Source organism: Saccopteryx leptura, chromosome 2, assembly GCF_036850995.1.
Source record: "Saccopteryx leptura isolate mSacLep1 chromosome 2, mSacLep1_pri_phased_curated, whole genome shotgun sequence".
Taxonomy (NCBI): domain Eukaryota; kingdom Metazoa; phylum Chordata; class Mammalia; order Chiroptera; family Emballonuridae; genus Saccopteryx; species Saccopteryx leptura.
This window is the reverse complement of record NC_089504.1, coordinates 281,359,337-281,379,877: the sequence shown is the minus strand read 5'-3', so window position 1 is coordinate 281,379,877 and position 20,541 is coordinate 281,359,337. Positions and strand designations below refer to the sequence as shown.

Genomic DNA, 20,541 nt, shown 5'->3' with positions numbered 1-20,541 from the left:
AGATTAAAATTAGGTTATCTAGTATTCCTTTATCTTTAGGAAGGGCTGTATTTAAAATGTCTCAGCAGGACAAATGTCTACCTTTTATTGTTATAAATTCCCAGGAAAGGAGATAATCAATAAACCTATCCTCTCTCATTCTGTGTAAATTACTTCCAGCTTGTTTACACAAGTGGAAAGGACAGGTGATTTGCTATTTTAACTAAGTCCCCAAGGGATCTGAACAGTGACACCAAAGGAAAACATCAATCATTAGGGCTCATTTTCAAATAAAATCCATTCTACACTCTCAGGTGAGGAAAGAAATGGAACCCAAGTTCCATTCCCCTAAACATCAGTGGTTCTCAAAGTGTGCGCCCTAGAAGATTTCCAGGTGCACCCTATGGTATTCCAGAGAAATATGTGCCTGTCGGGGACCAAAAAACCAACAGGGTTTTTGGAGTTTAGATTTTTGGGGACAAAGGTGTGGGGCACTGGCTGTAAGCTGTCAGTCTGCCCAACCCCCCACCTCACTTGCCTGATTAGGTTGCAAAAGCTGTTAAGCTGTGGTGCTGGATTGTTTACACTACCCCCCATGTTCCCTGGAAAGACTGGAGGCAAGTTTCTTCTATCCTTTGTTTGGTGTCAAGTTAAGATGATATGTATGGTGGGGGTTTTGAATTGATGATTAAACATAAGGAATTGTCTCTTGAAGCCTTTTGGATTTCTATAAAAGAAGAATATGTGGCAATATCTAAAAAAGCTTTGAACATTTTACTACAATTTTCAACATCCTATTTATGTGAATTAGGATTTTCTACCCTCAACACAATTAAGAACAAAAAGAGAGGAATTTTTCAATGTATTGACAAAGAAATAAGAGTTTGCCTTTCAAATATATGCCCAAACACTGAAGAAATCACTAGGACACATGAGGCTCATGTTTCTCATAAACACAAGAATGAAAAAACTTAACACATTTGCGCTGGGACCTGCCGAATTTACTAAATCTTACTAAGAATGTATCTATATATATAAAAAAAACCTTTTTGTCATTATTTTTATTTTTTAACCCTTTAACGAATTCTAAAAAGCATAACTCAAAAAATGTAACATAAAAATGTTTTTTAATGTCAGAATAAATTTAATTTTGTTGTATTTATTTTGTTTAATCACCATAAAAGCATGCTTGGACTTTTTATTTCTTTTCTTTAACATTTAATTATTATAACATTTCTCAGAAATTTATACATAGTGTACCTACAATTATTTGCAGGATTTTTTTTTTTTTTTGTGGCAGAGACAGAGTGAGTCAGAGAGAGGGACAAATAGGGACAGTCAGGAAGGGAGAGAGATAAGAAACATCAATTCTTCGTTGCGGCTCCTTAGTTGTTCACTGACTGATTTCTCATTTGCGCCTTGACAGAGGGGGGGGAGGGCTACAGCAGACCGAGTGACCCCTTGCTAAAGCCAGCAACCCTGAACTCAAGCTGGGAGCCTTGTTCAAACCAGATGAGCCCGCACTCAAGCTGGTGATCTCAGGGTCTCGAACCTGGGTCCTCCACATCCCAGTCCGATGCTCTAACCACTGCGCCACCGCCTGATCAGGCTATTTGCAGGATTTTAAATGTACCCCGACTTCAGAAAGTTTTGAGAACCACTGCCCTACACCTTAGTTCTAAAAATTAGTTATCTAGTAGGTTGGAGATACACTTAAGATTCAAAATAATACATAATTTTCACATTGCCTGAGCCATCCAGAAAGGGATACTACAGTTCCTTCTACATACATAGTTGCTTAGGCTTTTTAAAGAGAGGATCATTCTCGGCCCTGGCCAGTTGGCTAAGTGGTAGAGTGTCGGCCTGGCATATGGACGTCCCGGGTTCGATTCCCAGTCAGGGCACACAGGAGGAGGGACCATCTGCTTCTCCACTCCTCCCCCTCTCCCTATCTCTTTTCCTCTCCCTGCAGCTATGGCTCAACTGGAGCAAGTTGGCCCCAGGTGCTGAGGATCGCTCTGTAGCCTCTGCGTCAGGCACTAAATAGCTCAGCTATAGAGCAACGGAGCAACAGCCTAGATGGGCAGAGCATCTCCCTGTGGGGGGCTTGCCGGGTGGATCCTGGTTGGGGCGCATGCGGGAGACTGTCTCTCTGCTTTCCTGCTTCTCACTAAAGAAAAATTTTTTAAAAAGAGAGGACCATTTTCTTCCCATGGCACAGAAGCACATGGTACCTATCCTGAGACTAGCCAGCTCCTTAGTCCTGACTGCCACCATGACTATTTGGCCTATAATCTATAATCCAGGTCTAAACAGAGCTTCCAAAAATAGTGCTGTTTGTACACTAAGAATTATGAGCAGAAAAGTTTGACCTCTTACATATGAGGAACCAACCACTCGCACCCTGGAGCTGTTAATAAGATGTTCTAAATATAATTAGAGTAAAGTTTAACGGTTTGGCCCTGACAGGATAGTGCAGAGGCTACCAGTTCAATCCCCGGTCAGGGAATATACAGGAGCAGATCAATGTTCCTATCTCTCTCTCCCTCTCTCCCTTCCCTTCTCTCTCTCTAAAATCAATACAATAAACATTTTTTTTTTAATTAAAAAAAGATGGGGGAGGGGAGGGGCACAAAGAAAACCAGTTAGAAGGTGACGGAAGACAACTGGACTTTGGGTTATGGGAATGCAGCATAATTAAATGTCAAAATAACCTAGAGATGTTTTCTCTGAACATATGTACCCTGATTTATCAATTGTCACCCCATTAAAATTAATTTAAAAAAAGAATTTTTTTAAAAAGTTTGGAAGGCATAGGAGACCTCAGGGATTTCCAAACTAACTATGGTACAATTGAAGGATTAGGTATACAGGGGATCCTTGGGTTATGATACAGTTCCATTCCTATGACAGTAATGTAACACAAATTTTGGTGTAAGTCGAAACACCACCCTAGCCAAAGTCACTTACCTATCCTAACACAGTTGTAAAATCATAATCCAGAACATAAAAAAACTAAGCTACAGAAAAAGGAAAGACTGTTACTACACTGTACTGTAGTAACAAAAAAAATGACTAACAAAGCAACACGGACGGAACACTTGCTCTTGTAACAGTCCAAAATGGCGCAGGTAAGCGTGCTGGGGGACGCCAACTCCCTCCCTCATATACCACATTACTGTGTCTTCTTCTGCCGTGTGCAACCAAAATAGTTTGCCCACGTAGTCCGAAAGTACGATGCTAACAGCATAAGCCAAAACACTCATGTCTCATAAAGTTTTTATGGGAGTAAGCATCGTAAACTCAAAACATTGTATGTTGAGACTCATAACCTGAGGACTCCTATAATCAGCTTAATATTACATGTGCAAGATCTATAAATCTCTCAAATACCTGCATTCCAAGAAGTTTTAGATGATGGCTTTATCTCCCTTCTTATGTACAAATCTTAGGACTCAAAGAAGGGAGGCAGGTGACTACAATAAACAGAGATACAAGAGCATCTTGGTGAGATCCAGAGGAGCTGAACTGCACATCCTTTCGGGCCAAGACTGACTTACCTTGTGGGATGCTCCCTTATGCTGGGCCACACGTTTTGTATTCTTGCAGCACTGTGTGGCAGACAACTCTGCTACTCGCACCTGCCCATCACGGGCACACATGGCCAGGGTGGAATCACCACTGTTAGGAAGGAACTTTGCCTGGGATGTTTAAGAATGAAAAAGGGGACACACAAAAGAAATCAAAGAGGTAAATATGAGAGAAAAAATTATAACAACCCCAACACACCATCTTTTGTTTCACAACAGCTGAAAACTTAGCTTGCCAACTCTTACATAATTGGGTAAAACTCTGGTGTAAGAGAGCATTTCAGTTAATTCTGGAAGGCTGAATTAGTACATGGTAACTAGGACTCTACCTACCAGCGGAGAAAAAGAAAAAAAGGAGGAAATCCTATCTTGATTCAGGAAGTAAACAAAATTTGCTATAAAGAAAAGGAAACTAGAGGGGATGTTGGAGAAAACATACTTAGAGATAAATGGCCAGTACAAATATGATGTATTGTGTTGACAAGTAAAATCTCCAGAGAATTACAGTACTCACTAACATTTATAAAATGTTTAAGTACCAGGCATGGTTCTAACTGCTCAGCTTCTATTGTTACTTAATCGTCATAACCCTCTGTTATTATCCCTGTATTATAGATAAACTGAAAAAAGAGGTTAAATAACTTGCTTCAAATCACACAGCTAGTAAAGGGTAGGGCCAGAATTTAAACCAAAGCAGTCTGGCTCAATAGTCTCTGTCTTCACACTATATGCCTCCTACTAAGGCACACACATTCTGATGATTTCTATGCACCCTACCTATGAGGAAATTTCCAACAGTCTTTAAGCTTAAGGAAAGAAAAGCTTGCCATAGGTCTTTTAGTGTATTTATAAGAGCCAAGGCAAGTGCATTATAAGAGCCAAGGTAGAACTGAGATTGATGTTTAATTCCTACAACTCCTTACCAACTCCCACTAGAGGCAACAGCTCAGATTTGTCTAACTCATGCCTGACTTTCAATTGCTATTCTGCTCCCTTGCCTCACCTGGAAGACATTGCTTTTGTGACCACTCTCAAAGTCCAGTACTGGCTGCCGCCGCACCCAGTCCCAAACCACCACTTTCAGATCATCGCTGCCACTGGCCAGCCAAGTTCCACGCTGATTAAAGTGCAGGGTATTGACACAACCAGTATGGCCCTCAAGCCCATGCTGCAGGCGGAAACGCTGCACAAAGACTCTTGCCCCACAAGCCTCATATATAAAGCGGGAACTTGAACCCAGCTCCCGCTCCCGAAGGGCAAGAAGGGCTTGCCAGCGAGGTCGGGGTAGGGCTGATGTCTCTGAGGACACCCAGTCCTCCAGGGCCCGCTCATCATCTGATGAGTCCTGATCACGATTGGCCCGCTTGCGTTGTACACGACGCCGAGGATGCTCTTCTTCCTCCTCTTCTTCCTCCTCCTCTTCCTCTGAGCGATCATGAACTTGGTTTTCATCATTGATGGAGTAATGGCCAGTGTCCTCCATGCTGTCAGAGTCCTTATCTTCACCTGAGCTCTCTGTATCTGTGCCTCGACTTTCTGTGCTGGTGCGATTGGGACCACCATCATCCCCTGTCAAGCTCAAGCTCAGGTCTGAGGCCTCTACTTCAATGCCTGAGGATGTCTCCCTCCCCTCTTCAGCTCCAGACATCTCCTCTGGACTGCTAGACATACTTCCTGCATATAAGTAAGAAATGGGTCGGTGAGGGGGGGAAGAAGGAAATAGGATAGTGATCAGAAGCATTTCCCCGCCTTAGTCTAAGAAATCATCACATCAAAAGACCCAGAAACCAATTTTGGCCAAAGTGTTTTCATTACAAACGTTTATAAAGAGTACCTTCTGAGGGGGAAACTTGGACAAGAAATTGAAAAGATTAAGATCAAAGCCACAAACAAACAAAAAGGTACTTCAACAGAATTGAAGAAATGCAGTATCTAAGAGTATAATACATTCTCAAGAGGCAAAGCACTGGCAGACTGTACGAAAGTACGCTTGCTATAACTACCTTAAGCTCTGCTCTTCTGGGTGGGCATCCATTAGTTACAGTAAATAATTAAACTAAATATAAGAAAAAGAATAACCATCCCCACAAGAGTTGGCATAGCCATCTTCTTAGAAAAAGATGAAAATTAACTGATTAAAATCACTTTGACAGTAAATGAGGAGCTGGATGTTTTCTTAATTTAAGAAAGCCACTTCAGTGCCTGACCAGGCGGTGGCTCAGTGGATAAAGAATCAGACTGGGATGTGGAGAACCCAGGTTAGAGACCCCGAGGTCGCCAGCTTGAGCGCGGGCTCATCTGGTTTGAGCAAAGCTCACCAGCTTGGACCTTGGGGTCCCTGGCTCGAGCAAGGGGTTACTCCGTCTGCTGTAGCCCCATGGTCAAGGCACACATGAGAGAGCAATCGGTGAACAACTAAGGTGTTGCAACGAAAAACTGATGATTGATGCTTCTCATCTCTCTACGTTCCTGTCTGTCTGTCCCTATCTATCCCTCTCTGACTCTCTGTCTCTGTAAAAAATAAATAAATAAATAAAATAATTAAAAAAAAAGAAAGCCACTTCAAGAAAACTACTACCATCCATCTCCTAAATTCTGTGTTTCTTTCTCCAACATCTTAAAAGTCCACTAAGAATCCAGAAGAAAGTAGAAGAAACAAGTGTGAATTGTGATCATTTGAGTGAGCTCTTGCTCACTGTTTGCTAATATATGTATTCTGACTTGTTTCTGTTAATTTAATAATTTTAACACTATTTTTAGTTATACAAACTGTTTGAGACAAAGTTCTATCAGGAAGCATATGTACAGTGGTACCTGGGAAGAAAGTTCACCATTTTCTAGGCCTCTCATGCTGGTAGTTATAAAATAACCGGATCATACTGAATGATCTAATCCCCAACGATTAATAATGCGTTCTCCTATCAGAAAAAGCCATATCATATTCCAATAAGTACTTGGCAACAACTTCCAACTTAAGGTCAAGGTGTAAAGAAAGGGAGAATGAACATTTCAAACACTGGTCATGCCTTTTTCTTAGATGGCTATAAATCTTATTTTGCCAGAAGTAAAGGCTGTTAGGCAAGACCAGCTATGGGTGATTCTGGCATGAGCTATTGAACTCCAATACCACATTAATGTTTAAAAATTCAAAAGACTGGAGCAGCTTACTGCTTATTCATCTAGACTAGAGAAGTAATTTCTGAAAATCTTCAAAGCAATGGAACTCCTTTTCCAATGAACTCATAGACAAACCCAAAACAGAAAACAGATAATACAAATGCTTTGGTTCAAGTAGTGACAGAAGGTTGGGAACACATAAACAGCTCTTTTCCAAAAGCATCTCAACTAAGAGCACAGTGTGAAAACAACTAGGCTAGGAACTGGAAGATAAAGGGGAATAGTGTGGCAATTTGCTCCTATGAAATATAACTGCTGGAACTACTGTCTATGCTGAGAAAGAGCAACAGGTGTTTTCTTTGTTTTTAATTACTTAACAGAGAGAGGGACAGGTACGGACAGACAGACAGGAAGGGAGAGAGATGAGAAGCATCAATTCTTTGTTGTGGCATCTTAGTTGTTCACTGATAATAGTGTGGTTTTTGAAATACAACTGGGTTTCACATTTAGAGTGGTAAGAGATAAAATATCACACATCACCTCTGTGGAGAATAAAAAATGAAATGTCATAACCCCTAGCATTTATTAAAATCATGATTAACAAATTAAGACAACTTTGCGGTGGGGGGGGGGGGCTATCACATTAACATAAAGGCCAGAGCATATTACAAGTTCAGCAAGAGAACCCTAATAGTCAACGACCAAGATCTAGCTAAGGGGCCGGCAAATTTTTTCCTGCCAACAGCCAGACCATAAAAATCTGAGGCTTCACAATCCTATGGATCTCGGTGACAACTCCTCCACACCACACTGCTATAGCACAAAAGCAAACACAAATACTATGTAAATGACGGTGTTCCAATAAACTTCACAAAAACAGTGGCAGGCTGGACTTGGCCTCACGCCATAGTTTGCCAATCCCTGATCTAGCTAACATAGCCAAGTTCCAAATCAATTGTATACCTCAAAACCCTATAGAATGCTGTGTCTTGCAACTAAGCCTAGTGAAAAATCTGAACCACTTTTCTTTACAGAAGATGAATGGCAGTAGTAAGAAAAGAACAAAGGTGGCCCTGCCTGGTTGGTTCAATGGATAGAGCACTGGCCCAGTGTATGGATGCTCCAGGTTCGATTCCCAGTCAGGGCACATAAGAGAAGAGACCATCTGCTCCTCCTCCCTTCCACTACCCTTTCTCTCTCTCTCTTCCCCTCCTGCAGCCACTGGCTCAACTGGTTTGAGCGCCGGCCCCAGGTGCTAAGGATAACTTGGTTGGTCCAAGTGCATCAGCCTCAGGAACTAAAAATAGCTCAGTTGATCTGAGCATAAACCCCAGAAGGGGGTTGCCAGATGGCTCCCGGTGGGGGTGCATGCAGCAATCTATCTCCCCTCCTCTCCCTTAAAAAAAGGGGGGACAATAAAAAAGCATGTTGAAAAATCTCACTTTCCCCTCTTCAGTTTCATTACTGTCAATCACACCAACTAGAATTTAGCCTATAATCCTGATTTGCAAGGTACTAAGGAATGCTAGACACTGTGCTGCCCAACAAACCCATTCAAAGGATGTTTTTCTAGTTTAAAAGTTGGTTCGGAGTTGAAGTACTGGTTGAATAACCAAGGTAGTAGCTAATTCTATCAGAATCTTGATATCTTGCCTTCAAATCTGCACTAGACACAATGATTTAACATGTGGTAGCACTGGTACAAGAAAGAAAAGATGGAAGGGTGGGTGGGTGGGTGGAAGGGTGAGAGGATGAGTGGGTGGATGAAAGGGCAAGAGGATGAGTGGGTGGGTGGAAGAAAGGCAAAAAGAAAACCCCAGTTCTAGGTGATTTAGGTTATAACTTCATCTCTTATCTAATATCTCTATCAAGCTATGATCTACCGCAGAAAGAGACTTCTCATTATAACTAGGGAACCTCACCTTCCCAACAACTTGTTCCCATCACCAACTAGATCATTATTCTCTTTTATTAACAGCATCTCCTAGGTTTTATCCATCCCTACAACTTTTCAGAATTCCAAACCTGACCTCTTATAGACATAACTCTTTAACTGATCTTCTGAAAACAATCAGATAGAAGTTGAAGAAACAAAAGTACCAGACAGTCCAAGGTGTTTGTTTCCTGTGTAGTTTCCTGTACTCAAAACAACTCAAGGGCTTACTCTTAGGAAAGATTTCCTTCCCTCCACTAATATCCATGTCTCCACTCTTTGAGGAAGGAGAACCTTTGTTTAACAGCAAAAAGAACTTCACCTTCATTTTAGCCCCTTACCATTAGCTAAGTCTGTTTTGCCATCTGTGTTGCTTCCTTTGCTGGACATCTTGATTGATGTTTGTTGTAGCCAGCCTGGATTTGGAAATGCAAGAAAATAACAATTAGCTGACCTGTGGTGGCACAGTGGATAAAGCGTCGACTTGGAACACTGAGGTCACCAGTTCAAAACCCTGGGCTTCCCTGGTCAAGGCACATATAGGAGCTGATGCTTCCTGCTCCTCCCCCCTTGTCTCTTTATCTCTCCTCTCTGTATAAAATGAATAAATAAGAAGAAAATAACAATTAGAAAACAATATGGAAAAGATGCTAAAAGGGACAAAAAAAAGATTTAACAGTGTAGAGCCTTTGTCATTTTTATAAAAACAATTTTTTATGTGTGCTCAACAGGGCTTCTCAGATGCTGAAAATCTACCAGATTCTCCCACTATGTCTAAATTCCATAAAGAGACATATCTCTGGGAACTCAACTGCAATCTCTTCACCTTACTCACTGAGTACCTAGCAATGTTTTTTCAGCTGGGAAAGAGGAAACTCAAAACCTGAAACAGAAGGTATATATCAAGTGATACATCTATAAGCAGAGAGCTTTAACTCAATACAAAGAGATGACTTTAGCACTGTCCTCTAGAAAAAATCTTCTATTGTAAATACTAGTCTTATGTATCCACAAACTCTGTTATCAGTGGTTTTCAACCTTTATACACTGGGGGATGAGTGCAAATCGGAGAGCTGCCTAACTGATGGTGGCCCAAGGGATAGAGCATTGACCTGGGATGCTGAGGTCCAAGGTTTGAAAACCAAGGTTGCTAACTTGAGCACAGGTTCATCAGCTTGAGTGTGGGATCATCAACATAATTCCATGGTCCCTGGCTTGAGCCCAAGGTTGCTGGCTTGAACAAGGGGTCATTGGCTCAGGTGGAACCCCTCAGTCAAAGTACTTATGAGAAACAATCAATGAACTAAAGTGCCATAACTACAAGTTGATTCTTTTTCTCCCTCTCCCTTACTGTCTGCCTCTTTAAAAAAAAAATTATTATGAATAAAGCGTCGACCTGGAAATGCTGAGGTCGCCGGTTTGAAACCCTGGGCTTGCCTGGTCAAGGCACATATGGGAGTTGATGCTTCCAGCTCCTCCCCCCTTCTCTCTCTCTGTCTCTCTCTTTCCCTCTCTCTCTCCTCTCTAAAAAAATGAATAAATAAAAAAAAATATTATTATTATTGTGGAGACTGCCAAGGCAGAAATCACCCTGAGCATAAGCAAATTCAACTAAGATCATTGAGCCTATAATCCTCATACAACATCAGGGTGGTTAACTCTTTCATGGACAGACACGAAATTTCTGGTGGTCTTCCACAGATCACCAATTGAAAAACACTGCTCTATATTACACTGTCTTCTCATGAAGTGGTGGGTAAGACTCTTTATATCACTTAACACACAAACCAAAAGAGATGAAAGAAATCAAGCTCATGGGGTAAGGGGCTTTTTATTCACACCAATGCCTAACTTCATTCACACTTATAGGTGCAGATATTAACTATTTTAAGAAGCAAAGACAAATTAGAACTTGGGAGCCCCTCCCTCTAAGAAAGAACGTTCAAGGTTTTTCCCCCTCTTTACACTAATAATAATCACCAAGTGCAAAGCTGGGGAAGAAAAGGACAACATTTCTATTAAACCATCTCAGTCTATTTCATAAAATAACAAACATTATTTCACAATTCTACCAACTTTTGCCAGATTTGTCCTTTTGGCAAAGCTATAACTAGGAATCAAGGTACCTAGCTTTTTCCTTTTTATATCACTGTAACACATTATTTTTTCAGGGCCTTACTCCTCCCTTGAGCAAATTTCAAAGAGCAAAGAAAAATACTCTTCAGACCATAATTTTATTAAGCCATTTCAGTGCCATGGACAAAAAGCACTAGTAAAAGGCAAAACATGATTATAACTCCAGTCCTTGTACCCAGGCATAATGGCCTCTAATCTTTCAACAGCCCTTTCATTCCTATAACAACCCAGAAGCAGCTCCATCCTTACCCTTTATTCTATTCTACAAAAATCAACTTGCCATAAAAAGTGTCCTCTGCCAAGGGACAGCTGCCAAAAGATTGCTTATAGTAGGCCAAAGCAGGGGAGTGAAAGTAAGTCAAGAGCAGGACTGAGGCTGAATCTGAGGGAAGAACACCTGGAAGGCTGATGATGAAAGACAAAGCCAATAAAAAACAGATTTATGAAGACACATAAAGAAAAACAGTGAAGAGCTATTTGTAGAGAGGGCTATTTTCTTCCTCCTACTTCCAATGATATATATTTTTGTATGGCATTCCTTACACACTGCTTGTTTTTCTCTCATAGCAGTCCCTGTTTATATTCTTTATTTATTTATGTTTATTTATTTTAAATTTAGTGAGAAGAGGGGAGACAGAAGGACAAACTGCCACATGTACTCCGACCAGGATCTACCTGGCAAGCCCACTAGGGGACAATGCTCTACCTATCTGGGGCACTTGCTCCACTGCAACTGGGGCCATTTATTTTTAAGCACCTGAGGCGGAGGGGCCAAGGAGGCATCCTCAATGTCCAAGGCCACCTCTAGCGTGACAACTGAGCCATGGCTGTGTGAGAGGGACAGGAGTAGAGAGGAAGGAGGAGAGTGAGAGGATGAGGGGAAAGGGTGGAGAAGCAGATGGTCGCTGCTCCTGTGTGACCTAACTGGGAACCAAACCTGGGACACGTACAAGCCAGGCCGCCGCTCTACCACTGAGCCAACCGGCCAAGGCTGTTTATATTCTTTAGTATCTCAGTAATACCTTCTTCCCAACCTAGGATTTAAATTAATTATATTAATACTAGTAAGTGCTGCCTGACCAGGCAGTGGAGCAGTGGATAGAGCATCGGACTGGGACGCGGAGGACCCAGGTTCGAGACCCCGAGGTTCCCAGCTTGAGCGCGGGCTCATCGGGTTTGAGCAAAGCTCACCAGCTTGAGCCCAAGGTCGCTGGCTCGAGCAAGGGGTCACTCGGTCTGCTGTAGCCCCCCCCCCCATCAATGCACATAATGAGAAGTCAATGAACAACTAAGGAACTGCAACAAAGAATTGATGTTTCTCATCTCCCTCCCTTCCTGTCTGTCTGTCCCTATCTGTCCCTCCCTCTGACTCTCTGTCTCTGCCATACACACATACACACAAAAAAATACTAATAAGTGCTATGAAGTGAGGAAAATAATTGCACTACTTGGTTAAGATTAAAAACTAAGGTCATAAGTACAACTTAATGGTCCACTGCGAACAGATCTGATGTTTTCTTACCTCCAAAATCAAAACTGTCAACCATACCATACTTCCAACTCCACTATTATCCACTCCCAGAGAAGAATAAAGCAGCTCCAGGGAACCCTTCTCAAAACTGAATCTCGCCTGGCCTATGGTAACACAGTGGATAGAGTGTCGACCTGGAACACTGAGGTTGCTGGTTCAAAATCCTGGGCTTTCTCAGTCAAGGCACATACAACAAGCAAGCAATGAACTAAAGTGAAACAACTATACATCTCACTTCTCCCAGCCCCTCTCTGTAAAATCAGTAAATAAATTTTAAAAAAAGCAACTGAGCCTGACCAGGCAGTGGCGCAGTGGATAGAGCGTCAGACTGGGATACGGAAGGACCCAGGTTCAAGACCCCGAGGTCACCAGCTCAAGGTCACCAACTTGAGTGTGGGCTCATTTGGTTTGAGCAAAAAAAATTCACCAGCTTGGACCCAAGGTCACTGGCTCAAGCAAGGGGTTACTTGGTCTGCTGAAGGCCCATGGTCAAGGCACATATGAGAGAGCAATCAATGAACAACTAAGGTGTCGCAATGTGCAACGAAAAACTAATGATTGATGCTTCTCATCTCTCCGTTCCTGTCTGTCTGTCCCTGTCTATCCCTCACTCTGACTCTGTAAAAATTAAAAATAAAAAAATAAAAAATAAATAAAATAGCAACTGAATCTCATCTCCTTCTCTGGAAGCCCAGACTGCCTGAACTTTAGACTCATACTGGCTATAGAAAACACATTTGCTTTCCCAGCCTCTATGACCAGGAGAAACCAAAGCCTAGTGCCCACCTCAGTTCTGAGAAGTGGGCAAAGGAGAGTCACGAGGTTCAACCCATACCCAGAAGATATAGATGTCATCTTTTGGAAAAACTTCCCTGACCAGGTGGTGGTACAGTGGATAGAGCAGGGGTCGGGAACCTTTATGGCTGAGAGAGCCATAAACACCACATATTTTAAAATGTAATTCCGTGAGAGCCACACAACAACCCATGTACATTACGCATTATCCAATAAAAATTGGTGTTGTTTCGGAGGACAGCTATGATTGGCTCCAGCCACCCGCAACCATGAACATGACCGGTAGGAAATGAATAGATTGTAATACATGAGAATGTTTTATATTTTTAACATTGTTTTTTTTATTAAAGATTTTTTATTAAAGCCATCAAAAGAGCCACATCTGGCTTGCGAGCCATAGATTCCCGACCCCTGGGATAGAGTGTTGGCTAAGGACCCAGGTTTGAAACCCTGGGGTTGCTGGTTTGAGCACGTGTTCATCCGGCTTGAGCACAGGTTCAACAGCCTGAGCACGGGGTAGACAGCTTGAGAGTGAGATCATAGACATGATCCCATGGTCACTGGCTTGAGCAAGGGGTCACTGGCTTTGTTGGAAGCCCCCCCCCCCATCAAGGCTCATATGAGAAAGCAATCGATGAACTAAGGTGCCACTACAACAAACTAATGCTTCTCATTCCTCTCTCTTCCTGTCTCTCTTGTGTGCTTTAAAAAAGAAAAATTGGCCTGACCTGTGGTGGTGCAGTGGATAAAGCATCAACCTGGAATGCTGAGGTTGCCAGTTCAAAACCCTGGGCTTGCCCTGGCTGGTTGGTTCAGTGGTAGAGCGTCGGCCTGGCGTGTAGAGGTCCCGGGTTCGATTCCCGGCCAGGGCACACAGGAGAAGCGCCCATCTGCTTCTCCACCCTCACCCTCTCCTTCCTCTCTGTCTCTCTCTTCCCCTCCCACAGCGAGGCTCCAGTGGAGTAAAGATGGCCCGGGCGCTGGGGATGGCTCCTTGGCCTCTGCCCCGGGCGCTAGAGTGGCTCTGGTCTCGACAGAGCGACGCCCCGGAGGAGCAGAGCATCGCCCCCTGGTGGGCAGAGTGTCACCCCCTGGTGGGCGTGCCGGGTGGATCCCGGTCGGGCGCATGCGGGAGTCTGTCTGACTGTCTCTCCCATTTCCAGCTTCAGAAAAAAACAAACAAACAAACAAACAAACAAAAAAAAAAAAAACCCTGGGCTTGCCTGGTCAAGGCACATATGGGAGTTGATGCTTCCTGCTCCTCCCCCCTTCCCTCTCTCTCTCTCTTCTCTAAAATGAATAAATAAATTAAAAAATAAATAAATAAACAGGAGAGATGATCATGGCTCAGATAAAAAAAAAAAAAAAAAAGAATTGGTGCAAGTTTCTTGCAAGGAGGGGTTGTCTCTCTTTTCTAAATTAGTGAAAGAGACAGAGACAGAGACAAACAGACTAACCAGAAGGGAGAGATGAGAAACATCAACTCATGATTGTTATCACTTTAGTTGTTCATTGATTGCTTCTCATACATGCCCTTGGGGCGGGGGGCCCTCAAGCCAGCAACCTTGGGCTTTAAACCAACAACTTTTGGGCTCAAGCGAGCAACCATGGTAGCATGAATCTTTTTTTTTTTTTAATTTTGTTTATTCATTTTAGGGGGGGGAGGGAGAAGAGCAGAAAGCATCAACTTCCATATGTGACTTGACCAGGAAAGCCCAGGGTTCCAAACCCATGACCTCAGCGTTCTAGGTTGACGCTTTATCCACTGTGACACCACAGGTCAGGTGGTAGCATGAATCTATGATCCCACACTCAAGCTGGTGAGCCTGTGCTCAAGCCAGATGAGCCCACGCTCAAGCTGGCAACCTCAGGGTTTCAAACATGGGTCACCTCAGCATTCCAAGTCAATGCTCTATCCGCACCACTGGTCAGGTAAGAAGGGATCTTCTCTTTGAAGAAAAAAGTTGACAATTTATTGCTAAATTCAGAAACAGAGAAAACCCTGTGAATGTTTATGTCAACTCTAATCACTAAGTTGATATAGGCAGATAGCTTCTAAAGGTCACAGTTCAGGGCCACAGAGTTTAGCAAAATTAGTCCTAAACTGAAAATCTGAAGTCTAAGATTCTAGTATCAGCTAAACACATTAGCATATTTTGTGACCTTGGATTAGCTACTTAATCTTTTCTGAACTTCATTTTCTTTTTTTGTAAAATATTGGTAACTCTAGAGATGATACAGATAAGTATAGTTACATGTTAAAAATTTCTGCAGAAGGATGCTCTAGAGCAGTGGTGTCAAAACTGATAATGAACTGTTTATCAGTGAAAGCTGAGCATGAACCTTCAATATGAGTGTACATACACACAGATATTTAATCAATTCACATTAAATATTAGGCTTTTTCTAGGAAAAACTAGAAATTAGGGTGCATATATTCCCACTTTGGGAGAATCTTCTCTAGAAAGCCAAGAAACTGTGACAATAAAATAATACAAATTATTGGCCCTGGCCGGTTGGCTCAGCGGTAGAGCGTCAGCCTGGCGTGCGGGGGACCCGGGTTCGATTCCTGGCCAGGGCACATAGGAGAAGCGCCCATTTGCTTCTCCACCCCCACCCCCTCCTTCCTCTCTGTCTCTCTCTTCCCCTCCCACAGCCAAGGCTCCATTGGAGCAAAGATGGCCCGGGCGCTGGGGATGGCTCCTTGGCCGCTGCCCCAGGCGCTAGAGTGGCTCTGGTTGCGGCAGAGCGACCCCCCGGAGGGGCAGAGCATCACCCCCTGGTGGGCAGAGCATCGCCCCTGGTGGGTGTGCCGGGTGGATCCCGGTCGGGCGCATGCAGGAGTCTGTCTGACTGTCTCCCGTTTCCAGCTTCAGAAAAATACAAAAAAAAAATATATATACAATTATTTTGGGGATAAGCTGTTACTCTTATCATATAAACTTCAGTCGTAATGAAGAAATTTAAAAAAATCTCAACTCTGCCTGACCTGTCACCACAGGTCACAGTGGATAAAGCGTGGACCTGGAATGCTGAGGTCATCAGTTCAAAACCCTGGGATTACCTGGTCAAGGCACATATGGGAGTTGATGCTTCCTGCTCCTCCCCTCTTCTCTCTCTCTCTCTCTCCTCCTCTCTCCTCTTAATATAAATAAATAAAGTCTTAAAAAAAAAAACACCTCAACTCTAGAGCAGGAATTAAGAATAAGTGCCCAAGTTAAAACAGGCTATGATGCTATCTATGACTGAACCTGAGGTCTCAAGTATGGAAGCCACTCTAAAATCTCTTCCATCACCAAGAAATATCAATTTATTTTATAATCTGAGGTTAGACACCATATTTGACCCTAATTTAGACTGCATTCTTTGGGGGTCAAAATGAAGGTGGAAAGAGACTTTGCATGGGGCATGGGTCACAATGTAATGTGTAGGTATTTATGCTGATTGGGAAACTTGAAAATATGTCAACACAATACATTTAATTTTTTTTAAATTTTTTATTTAATTCATTTTAGAGAGGAGAGGGAGAGACAAAGAGAGAGAAAGAGAGGAGAGACAGAGAGAGAGAAGGGGGGGAGGAGCTGGAAGCATCAACTCCCATATGTGCCTTGACCAGGCAAGCCCAGGGTTTCGAACCGGCGACCTCAGCATTTCCAGGTCGATGCTTTACCCACTGCGCCACCACAGGTCAGGTCTCAACACAATACATTTAAAACAATTTTTTTAATTAAAAAAAAAAAAACAGCAGAAATCTGGATGAAGAGGTGATGGGAGGGATGACTGATTTTTGACTCTAAGCCTATGAATGTAAAATATAAAGAGCAAGGTCAACTGTCTTAAAATTATAGGTTGAAAATTGGGGGGGGGGGGATAAAAGCTACCCTTTTAATTCTTTAATGCACTACATTGCCACCAAATCCAATTTTACCTTAATCAATTTCCATGTAAAATCTACTGAGCTTCGAAAAGCTGATGAGTTAAACTCCCAGGTAACTGAGGGAGTTTAACCAGATTAGCTCTACTGCCTGTATTCTAAATATAACTATAACCCCTACCCAAACTGAAGATTAAATAGTAAACTATTGGGAAACAGGGGGAAAGAAAACATTAGGTGTCATTTTAATTTCTACCTCAGAAATCTGGTGACCTAGAATGTTCTTGACTTAGTAAGAAAAAAGTCTTAAAATTTTAACCAAATAGATAACAAAATACTAGTAAGAACCAAGCAGAGGGAGAGTTAATACAGTATGGTAAGAGAACTCCGTGGAAGTACCAAGTTTAAAACCCACTAAGGCTGTTTCCTTTTCCTAACACCAATGAAAGATCTGTACAAGAGATCTGTATACTAGGACAATAAGACATCAAAATGTAAAATACACACATATATATAAAGAATCTTGACTCTGTTTGTACAATATACAAAAACTAACTGAAAATGGATCATAAACCTAAATGAAAAAGCTAACAATAATATAACTTCCAGAATAAAACAAGGGAGATAATCTTTGTGACAATGAGTTAGGCAAGTTCCTTAAGGTAGTACTCAAAAAGCACAAACCATAAAAGAAAAACAACTGGACATACCAAAATTTAAAATCTACTCTTCAAGAGACTCTTTTAAGAAGATGAGCCTGGCCCTGGCCGGTTTGCTCAGTGGTAGAGCATCGGCCTGGCGTGCGGGAGTCCCAGGTTCGATTCCCGGTCAGGGCACACAGGAGAGGGAGGCACCCATCTGCTTCTCCACCCCTCCCCCTCTCCTTCCTCTCTCTCTCTCTCTCTTCCCCTCCCGCAGCCAAGGCTCCATTGGAGCAAAGTTTGCCCGGGCGCTGAGGATGGCTCTGTAGCCTCTGCCTCAGGCGCTAGAATGGCTCTGATTGTGGCAGTGACGCCCTGGATGGGCAGAGCATCGCCCCCTGGTGGGCATGCCGGGTGGATCTGGTCGGGCGCATGCGGGAGTCTGTTTGATTGCTTCCCCGTTTCCAGCTTTGGGAAAATACAAAAAAAAAAAAAAAAAGACGATGATAAGCCTGAACAGGTGATGGCGCAGTGGATAGAACATCGGATTGGGATGTGGAGGAACCAGGTTTGAGACCCCAAGGTCCCCAGCTTGAGCGTGGGCTCATCTGGTTTGAGCAAAGCTCACCAGCTTGGACCCAAGGTCGCTGGCTCAAGCAAGGGGTCACTCGGTCTGCTGAAGGCCCGTGGTCAAGGCACATATGAGAAAGCAATCAATGAACAATTAAGGTGTCGCAATGCGCAACGGAAAACTAATGATTAATGCTTCTCATCTCTTCATTCCTGTCTGTCTGTATCTGTCTATCCCTCTCTCTGACTCTGTCTCTGACTCTATTAAAAAAAAAAAAAAAGATGAAGATGAAATGACAACCTACAGACCAAAAGAAAATATTTGCAAAAGACATATTTAATTAAGGATAGCAATGAGAATATATTTTAAATCTCTCACAACTAAATAAAAATCACCAGCCTGACCAGGCGGTGGCGCAGTGGACAGAGTAATGGACTGGGATGCGTATGACCCAGGTTCAAGACCCCGAGGTCACCAGCTTGAGCGCAGACTCATCTGGTTTGAGCAGAGCTCACCAGCTTGGACCCAAGGTCACTGGCTCGAGCAAGGGGTTACTCGCTCTGCTGTAGCCCCACGGTCAAGGCACATATGAGAAAGCAATCAATGAACAACTAAGGTGTCACAATGAAAAACTAATGATTGATGCTTCTCATCTCTCTCCGTTCCTGTCTGTCTGTATCTGTCTATCCCTCTCTCTGACTCTGTCTCTGTAAATAAAAAAAATTTTTTTTAAATAAATAAAAATAAAATCACCTGTAAAGATCCTCATTATTAATCATTAGAGAAATACAAATTTAAACCATAATGAGAATCCTTTTCCTACCTATTAGAATGTTTAAAATTTTAGAAATAATAATAATTAAATCTTTGCCCCAGCTGGGTAGCTCAGTTGGTTAGAACGCTGTCCCATTGCTCCAGGGATGTGGGTTTGATTCCCAATCATTGCACACGAGGGAATCGAATCAACCAATGAATGCTTAAATAATTCGAACAACAAATCGAAATCGGTATCTCTGTCTCTCTCTGAAATCAGTAAACAAATAAAAAAATAAGTTAGCCCTGGACGATTGGCTCAGTGGTAGAGTGTCTGCCCAGCATGTGGAAGTTCTGGGTTCGTACCTGGTCAAGGCACACAGGAGAAGTGTCCATCTGCTTCTCCACCCTTCCCCCTCTCCTTCCTCTCTCTTTCTCTCTTCCCCTTCCTTAGCCAAGGCTCCACTGGAACAAAGTTGGCCCGGGCACTGAGGATGGCTCCATGGTCTCCGCCTCAGGCACTAGAATGGCTCCAGATGCAACAGAGCAATGCCCCAGATGGGCAGAGCATTGCCCCCTGGTGGCTTGCCAGGTGGATCCCGGTCAGGCGCATGTGGGAGTCTGTCTCTCTGCCTTCCCACTTCTCACTTCAGAAAAATACAAAAACAACAACAAACAAACAAACAAACATATTTCAGCCCTCTAATAACCCTTTAGGAAAAACTTAAGACCATTCAGAATGAAAAAATAAATAAATAATGAAAGTTTTTGCCTGACTTGTAGTGGCACAGTGGATAAAGCATCAATCTGGACATGCTGAGGTCAACAGGTCAAAACTCCAAGCTTGCCCAGGAGAGTAACAATGTGAGAAGCAACTACTATGAGTTGATGTTTCCTGCTCCTCCCGCCATCTCTCTTCTCTAAAAAATCAATAAATAAAATCTTAAAAAAAGAAATAACAAAAGTTTTCTTTCTAGGACTCCTACCCTGATGGTTGATATTGAAAACAGTTTGGCAATTTCTTATAAAGTTAAACACACACCACAAAACCCAGAATTCCCACTTAGGTATTACTCAAGAGAAATGAAAATATGTCCACCCAAAATGTTTTAGTGGCTTTATTTAGAATCACCAAACACTGGAAACAATCAAAATGTTCTTCAGCTAGGTCATGGATAAACAAATAGTGATCCATCTACACAATGAAATACTAAGGAATAAAAGTAAATGAACTACTGATACACAGAGCAACATGGATGGATCTCAAATATGTTATGCTAAGTGAAAGAAGCAAGATTCAAACAGCTACACATGATTCCATTTATAAGACAATCTGGAAAAAATAAACTATAGGAACAGAAAGAAGATTAGTAGTTATTAAAGACTAGAGGGTTAGGGAAGAAAATGAGTACAAGCGAATATGAAAAAACTTTTTGGAATGACGAAAATGTTCCAATGCTTCAAACATGGAAATGTTGGTGACTATGCATTCATCAGAATCCATAGAATGGGTCACTGAAAAAAAAGGGTAAATCTTGTCGACCTGGAAACGCTGAGGTCACCGGTTCAAAACCCTGGGCTTGCCTGGTCAAGGCACATATGGGAGTTGATGCTTCCTGCT

General features: G+C 42.5%; 1 protein-coding gene across 3 annotated transcripts in view; it reads right to left on the bottom strand.

The window, feature by feature from the left end:
* The window catches only part of DCAF8 (DDB1 and CUL4 associated factor 8), a 59,134-nt gene that overhangs the window by 18,687 nt on the left and 19,906 nt on the right, over positions 1-20,541 (bottom strand). For all 3 annotated transcript variants that reach the window (XM_066362034.1, XM_066362035.1, XM_066362033.1), the window contains exons 3-5: positions 8,961-9,035; positions 4,573-5,243; positions 3,540-3,680 (exon numbers count right to left, since the gene is read on the bottom strand). In XM_066362034.1, the coding sequence (XP_066218131.1) occupies positions 3,540-3,680; positions 4,573-5,243; positions 8,961-9,009 (861 nt within the window). In that variant the 5' untranslated portion in view covers positions 9,010-9,035. The remainder of the gene's footprint in view (positions 1-3,539; positions 3,681-4,572; positions 5,244-8,960; positions 9,036-20,541) is intronic.